The following is an 8,004-nucleotide window of genomic DNA, read 5'->3' on the forward strand; positions in this document are numbered from 1 at the left end:
CCTCGCCACGCTTTCGAGTAAATGTACTGGCGAAAAGCCGGGCCATTATGCTTTCACTCTTGCGCCCCCCGCTTCTACGTGTGCGTCTAACTCGTGCACGGGCATTTATATCTGTGTCGACGAACACTGAAAGTTACTATTGCAAATACCTCTTTACGTCTTCACTTCATACAGCCTCCTCACCCTCTCAGCAACTCTAAGCCCTACTGGAGTTCAGGTTCACGCGACAAAGGACCTGTCCTGCCCCGCAACCATTTTCAAAACGTTAAGCTTCGAGAGAACGAAGATGCCTTCGAGTGATAACTGCCGCATCGTTCCTCTTGCTGCTGCCCTTGCGAGAGCTCTTATAAAAAGCAATATATTATAACGAGGTTCGTACGGCACTTCTGCTTAATGTGAAATCTGTACAGTTGTCTATAGCCAAGCATCAAAAAGATAAAAAAATTACATTGAAGGCTGTTTCAGTGCAAATTCGCAGAATAAGGCCATTTTTCTGCGGCACCATATATAGCAAGTACTTTCAGCAGCTGCAGGTGTTGGTCCTTTGGCCGTTCGATGCTGGCTCCTTGGCGAATGGAAATGATGTACCACAAAGATGAACGCTTTCCACGTAGGCCAAGGTTATTTCCGAATAAACACGCGGGAAGATTTTATGCATCGACTGCACTGCTTGGCGCGGTGAAGATTCGAGTAAAAGTGTTTTTTTTTTTCAGGTACAATCCAGCCCTGTCGACTGCGCATGGGTCCGGACTGCTGTCAGGAAATTATGCAACTGTGCAAAAAAATATCAGGACAAACGTCATGCTGCACTTCAATGTGACCAGTATTTCACTTGCATTTTGTTTTCTGTGATAAACGGAAGAATTGGAAATTGAGAGAGAGCAATGGAAATAGCCAGCTTCAAACATCGACTCTCCCCCACGGTGAAATTATGGCCACATCTTCGACAGCGATGAGTACCTCAGACATCATACTCGCCGCCCAAACAGCGTACAGCAGCTTGGAACGTGGCAAGATGTAAGATATTGATACTGGATTTCTGCAGACAGCATCATTGCTAAATTATTTGAAGTATACCGACGACATATCGGTGTTAGGCTTATATTGACCTTTCTTTTTACCAGCTGATTTTGCTTCAAGAGATCGCTTCTGTAAAGGGCAGTTTGCCAGCTTTATTTTTGATGAGCAGATGTGTTACTCACTCGGTCTTGTGATGTGTTTCCATCATATATTTTAATCTCCATGGCTTTTAACTGCATAGAAGAAAAGAAAAACTCTAAAGCATGCGGAATACTAACTGAACTTCCCATTTACAGAGTGAAAGGCGTAGTGATAGAATTTGCGAGTTTCTCCACGCCGCCGAAGCAGGGTGACCTAGTGACAAACTGGCCGCATCATGTGACAAGGCAATTTTTCTCTTTAAAACCGAAGCGAAAAGCGGACACAGTGAAGCAAAAAAAAAAGAAACGCGAGCAACTCTCGGGCCTATGGTGTTATACAAAAAATAAAATCAGGGATTAATAAGCTTCCCAGCTTAGCGCATAAATTTCCGGCGGCAGCCGGCTAATTCAGTGCTGTGCTACTTTGTTTTTGCTTACATAGCGCAGAACATCTAAAGGAAACGCAGGCGCGCTATGCTGTACCAAACACGTGCGGTAAACACGAGCGATGATTTGTAATTCTTTTCTTTTCTTTTTTGCTTTCGCGCACGGCAGATGCCTCTCTGCAGCGGCGACTTTTACGCCAGTGGCGGGGTTTCAGGCGAGAGCTGCTGCTTCGGCCATAGTGCTGGCAAGACTACAGCCAGGGCGCTTGTCTCAGCTGAACTTAGGACTTGTGAAGGTTCCGGCGCCCACCTTCTGCTTTTGCTTATCTTAAGCTGTGCGATAGCCCTGAGTGTCAAGAAGGGCGAAAGTTTTGGCGTCGAGCCAAGGTTGACTCCCACCGTCTGCTTCGCATTAGTTCTTTCTTATCTGAGCCATGTGCTTCTTAGTTCCATCTTATGTGGAACCGTGTGATTGCTCGAGCGTCGCGGCAGCTGTGTCGTCGGGTAGAGGGTCCTCCCTCGCCATAAAAACGCCACCTGAAGGAAATTCGCTTCTTTCGTCGCCGAGAGGTCATGCGACGCCACACCGCTAAGCACTGAGAGAGAGCGGAGAGAGAGCGGAGAGAGAGAGGAATAGACGCACAGGCTGCAGCCAAACAAAACATCCCCGACGCCGCTCGGGTGCCAGTATAGCTCCGTTCACTTGGGTAAAACTTGTGAAAACGTCTCATGCCGACTCTTTGACCTTCAAGATCAGCCAAGCTCAAACTGGCACTGAGCTGACTTAGCTACTGTCTAGCAGTGTCTAAACGTGATATATTTAGTGTGATCAACAATCAGGTGTGACCATTAGTTAATTATGCACTTATTCCGAATAATTACTAGGCCTAATTAATTACAAATAATTGGATCATTCCAATTGAAACCGAGCTTCTTGCTCCAGTGCCCAGTCATATACCGTTGGAAGCTGAGGTCAAGTATGAGTACACTCTGCAAGTCAGCGACCCGAATTAATTAGCATTAATTAGTTGCAATTAAAACCAAAACAATAAACCACAGGGGCCGCTGCGGTGGCTCCGTGGTTGTGACGCTCGGCAGCTGACCCATTAGAACCCGGATCCGATCCCAGCCGCTGCAGTCGAATTTCGATGAAAGCGAAATTCTAGAGGACCATACATGCCTCCGGTCGAGGTGGGCCAGCCCGACGTTGACTGGGACCGATCCGTTCGTAAGGAGCATGTAACTGGTGCCCCGTCGGGCCAGCGCCTCCTCTCTTTGCCTCCTCTCTGATCGCGCTAGTCTTGCGAAGGAAACCGAGAACTATTCGACTAGCCTTTCCTCCTTATCGTCCTCTAGCCTCTGCGCGTGGTTTCCTTGCTTGAAGCCAGGTGCAGTGTCGATCTCGGCCAGCCAAAAACGGGTTCATATAACGTCGGGCTGATTCGGGCCGATATCTGGCGCTACCAGATTCTACACATTAGTATCGGGCTCGTGAAACCCGATTTACCACTCTCAGCGCCGGTTCCTTCGAGTGCGCCATGGCGATAATAGCGGAAAATTTCGGAAACTTCCATTGAAGTTTATCCTTAGGCTGGAAGCGGTTTTACGGACGAAGTTCTCTTTATTTTCCTGAAAACGAGGACTAACAGCATCTAGTGCTTAAAACACAGCAGCGTAGAAAAGAAGAAATAACTAAATAATGAGAAAAAATAAATACTGTCGGGGAAAAAAGTATCCAGGACGCGCGACAAGCGATTCTGGCTAATAGCTGCTGTTTGTTAGCGGCCAATTGCTATCACTAGCACAAATCACAGCACGCGTGTCCGACATTCTCCTCGATGAGTGTGGTCTCCTGCCAGTGGCTAATCACAGAGCTATCAGCTTAGGCTCCCGATGACACGTCCCGGAGACTTTTGTCCCTGACAGTACTATCGCTCTCACTATGAGCCGTTAAGCACAAGATTTGACAGCAGCTCAGTTGACGAAATAGTGCGAAGTCAGTGATGCTAGACAGCAATGCACTTCCCGCCTGATGAAAAGGGAGTTCTATGAATATTTGGGCAGGCTTCGTTCTACGTAAAGAGGCGCACTGACGTGCTACAAAATCTGACACCTCCGTTGGTTCACTGCGCTAGCGTTGTAGCTCATACCGCGACAGTGCCCTAAAACCGACATTGCGGCGATATTGCAAATATCGCGGACACCCACTCCCCGAACTGCGGTGCGGACAACAGCGCGAGTTGCGCCTGATATATCGATACATGATGTGTTTTATACGAATATGCTAGATGGTTTTAAGGTGGAAAAACTGTTTTTGTAGACAATTATCGCCATGCCACATAAACGTGCTTTTATGCATGCCGCTACTTGTTAACCATTCCCGGCCCTCGGACGATATCTTGACGAGAACGGGGCGTGAATTCTCACTTTTCTGTCTGCACCATCAGTACCAGTATGTTTAAAGCAAGTGTGCGAAATAGGCACTATTGTGAGACAAGGCAACCTTAAATGAGTGTTTTTCAGTCCTCTACAGACGATGGTGCCTCAGGAGAAAGGCCTTGTCCTTAATGCAGGTTACCGATAACTTTATTTAGTCCCCAGAAAATTTATTAACACTTGCAATCCCCACGTGCGAAACAAGAACGATATAAGTGTTGCGCTGTCCATTTCGATAGTAATTAACGGTCTCTCTGAGTGCAGATTAATGTTGAGCGTACCTTTCTGATGGCAACTTGCTTGGTCGCCTGATCCATCCACGCCAGCCAATGGACTTGGCCTATGAAAGCCGCACGGAGCTCGTTGGCAATCCTCATAACGTAAGCCTGCAGGATACGATAGACAACGCAGCGACATGTAAAGCATCAATCAAATTTTGATATCTGGGCCGCTGCCTTCACTTAAATGCGGGGCACTTTTAAGAGAAAGCCGTTTCCGCTAGCCTTCCACAGCGAACACATGCGGGGCCGTGCAGACTGCTTCGAGCCACGACCATCTGGAGGTGCTGCGCGCAACACCGGTTAATGGCGCACCCGACAGATGGCGCTCGCGTCGGATTCGGAGAAGGAAGGCTGCGTGGAGGCTCCATCAGGGGCACAGGGTGATATGGGATGGGCGTCGTTCGAGATCAGAGAAGCTAGTAGTAAGATAGCACTTGAAGAGCGATTAAGAAAAATGGGGGAAAAACAGTGGGCTAGGAAAGTATTGAGGTACCTGTGCATCAGAAATGTGGACACAAAATGGAGAAAGCGAAATGGAAAATTGAAAAGCAAGCGACAGCAGTTGGGGGGCAAATCAGCAATTATCGGTTAAGAAACAGAGAGAGCTCTGTGGAAAACAGGGATGCTGACGAAATAAGCACTGGTAACATACAGCATCTTTAAGCAGGAATTTCCCAAATAAATTTTCTGAGATAATTATAGGGTAAGCTCTTTGCTCTTCGAGGCCAGGACGAGAGTTTTGCAGAATAATATAGTATTGTGCGTTTTTATCGTGAAGAATTTAAAAAATTTCCCCGCCGCAACCGCTGGCTCATTTGCGGTGAAACTGCACACAGAGCTTGCGCATTATGGTAACTTTTGTATTGTAGCAAGTTTGACAACCGTACTTACTTAACTGAGCCGTGCATGACGCGAAAACGTAATCGTCTACGTAGAGATCGGCGAACCAAAACCCGCAGACGACATTTTTTCACTGAAGGGTGGCAGTGGCGCCATCTGTTTTTGAAGTAGAAAATGTTACGACGAGGCCGCCGAGCGAGCGTTGCAAGAGGTGCGGGCCCTTTGAATATGCTGTTCCGGCCGTTTCGTCTGCTTCAAGTGAAGCGCTTACGACGTTTTCGGCTAATTGAGAGAGAAAAAATATCAGAACAACTGATTTGACGAGGGTTTACCTTTCAAAGAAAATTGTTTGTAATGCTCGTCTCGGCTGTCAGGACGCTTTCCACTGCCGAAAACAGATGGCGCCACTGTCGCCCTTCGCGAAAAAACGTCGCCTGTGGGTTTTGGTTCGCCGATCTCTACGTAGACGATTACGTGTTAGCATCATGCACGGCTCAACTATGTAAGTATCGTTGTCGAACTAGCTACGATACAAAAGTTATACCATAATACGCAAGCTCTGTGTGCAGTTTCACCGCCAATGAGCCAGCGGTTCAGGCGGGGAAACTTTTTAAAGTGTTCACGATAAAAACGCACAATACTGTACATATAGAGTCAGGTAGCATGAGATATACACGTTGTGTGGTGCGTGTGGAGAGGAGGAGGAAACGGCTGAACGCTTGATATTTTCTGTAACGGCCTCCACCCTGCAGTGGAAAGCATGGCGGCTGATTTATTCAAAGCATTGGAGTTTAAGTACAGTGAAGGGAAAATAGATTTTAAGCGGGTAGAAGTGTCCAAGCGAAGGTTATCTGATTGGTGGCTGAAATCAAGGCAAGAGTAAAGTTTTACGAGTCATGGCTAAGTCGCTTGAACCACCGCCCCATTCCGTCCGTCCGTCCATCCGTCCGTCCGTCCGTCCGTCCGTCCGTCCGTCCGTCCATCCATCCATCCATCCATCCATCTATCCATCCATCCATCCGTCCGTCCATCCATCCGTCCGTCCGTCCGTCCGTCCGTCCGTCCGTCCGTCCGTCCGTCCGTCCGTCCGTCCGTCCATCCATCCATCCATCCATCCATCCATCCATCCATCCACCCGTCCGTCCGTCCGTCCGTCCGTCCGTCCGTCCCATCCACCATCCCATCCATCATCCCATCCAATCCTATGCATGCATGCATGCACAAGACCATTCGCTGGACTTCGTGATTTGCGCAGCTTCGTGTAAATAGTCTATTTTTTGTTCTTTAATTTGTTCCTAGCCAGGTCAAAGTAATTAAGTTTCAATTTTTTATAGTTTTGTTACCATTTTCTTGAAATATTCACACTAGTAAAGGGACAATTCAAAGCCTGCCTTTAGGAGTTCAATACTTGTGATATGCTTAATAAAACTGGAAAATAAAAAAAGTATTTGAAATAAAGCTCTCAATTTGTCATATTTAACAGTTTGCTGTCAAGTTTTTAGTGCACTCAGTGGGATACACACAGGGCATCTAGCCAAAAACGCTGAGCATTTCTTTAAATAGGCGTTCTGTGTTAGAAAACCGCTTTTTAGGCATAGGAATCGCAGCGATGTGGCGCTTCAGAATACAGCTGAGACTTGCTGACTATCACGCTGGGTATATAATACTTTACACTTAAGGTTTTCGCTATTACTGCTAGGCTCCTTATTTATAAAGGAGATTACAGCCCACCGAAAGCAATAACCATACCAGTTTCTAGATTTTCAAAAATACCGTCCTCGCTAGCGCTGCAACGCAAGGAATTTCGGGGACTGTCATGGCAGACCGGCTATCTCGAACCCGGGCTCCATTTGGTATCGTGTCTGAATCTTCGGGCTGAGGAAAGAGTGAAGATTTTATGTTTGGCAAAACGAAAACAAGAGGGCTTAATGGCACTTTTATGAAAATTATTTCCGTAACGAAGAATGGGCAAAAAGTAAAAAATTAAGAGTTCACAGCGTCGAGCGACTGGATGCGCCTTTTCACCATGGCCCAGCGTGTCCTGTCGCATTCAGCACCGTCCTTAAATCACCTAAATATACGCCCCTCTATCAAGCCATGACCAATTGAACACGAAGCACCTTTCTCCATGATGTGAACCAAAGTTGCACAGCACTGTAGCAGGCGGAGTCACTGGTTGCAAAGTCAACCTGTGGGAACGGGCGAGGAGAAAAATCACTAGTGCGCTGCTGATTCCCGCAGTGCATCAACAGTGGTGCAAGCGGCTCCGTGTCCCCGAAAACACATGTGGTCCTTGCGACGCCGCGGGTCTCAACTGCGGTAGCTCTCTAAGGTGGGGCCGGCTCCTGATGGAAACGGGTAATTGCTTGAGGGCTCCGTTCCTTTATTCCCCCGAACGGGCGCCCTTGGTTCTGTCCGTCGCCGGTCACTGTCCCGAGGCGTCCTTCTCCGGGAAGGTCATCCCTACCCAGCGAATAGTGAGAAAGTGCCGCAGGCTCTTTCGCAGCGCGGCACCCTTCTTTGAGGTCGTCGGCTGGTCAAACGGGGTGTCGCAAGCTGAGTCGTAACAGGACGCACACGGCTGATAGAGAGATAGCGCCGACAGCAAGGGCGCCAGCGAATGCGCGTCACATAGCGGTGCAGGCGTCACGTGGTCTTTTCGCAGCGCCTGATGGGAGCCGCGAGCGGGCATAGACCACGTGACAGACGCACCGATATGTGTCGGTTGTTCGTAGGCGTGGGAGGCGTGGCTAGCGCTTTTCTGGTCGCGCGGCTGGGGTTTTAGGTTTGTGCGGTCCCAAAATTGCTTTTGGAAAGTAGCGTTTTCGCAAATTAAAGACTAGTGTGGATATTACTTACGAAGTGGCAGAAGATTCCCAGTAAATGATGAAGCTAATAGTA

The 8,004-nt window shown here is 48.1% G+C and overlaps 1 protein-coding gene across 1 annotated transcript in view; it reads right to left on the reverse strand.

Moving 5' to 3' along the window:
* LOC144119220 (uncharacterized) overlaps positions 1-4,446 on the reverse strand; it is a 102,939-nt gene extending 98,493 nt beyond the window's left edge. Inside the window, exons 1-2 of the mRNA XM_077651895.1 lie at positions 4,264-4,446; positions 1,203-1,253 (exon numbers count right to left, since the gene is read on the reverse strand). Coding sequence (XP_077508021.1) covers positions 1,203-1,253; positions 4,264-4,359 — 147 coding nt within the window. The 5' untranslated portion in view covers positions 4,360-4,446. The remainder of the gene's footprint in view (positions 1-1,202; positions 1,254-4,263) is intronic.
* Positions 4,447-8,004: the final 3,558 nt, after the last annotated feature.

Source organism: Amblyomma americanum, chromosome 2 (genome assembly GCF_052857255.1).
Source record: "Amblyomma americanum isolate KBUSLIRL-KWMA chromosome 2, ASM5285725v1, whole genome shotgun sequence".
NCBI classification, from domain to species: Eukaryota; Metazoa; Arthropoda; class Arachnida; order Ixodida; family Ixodidae; genus Amblyomma; species Amblyomma americanum.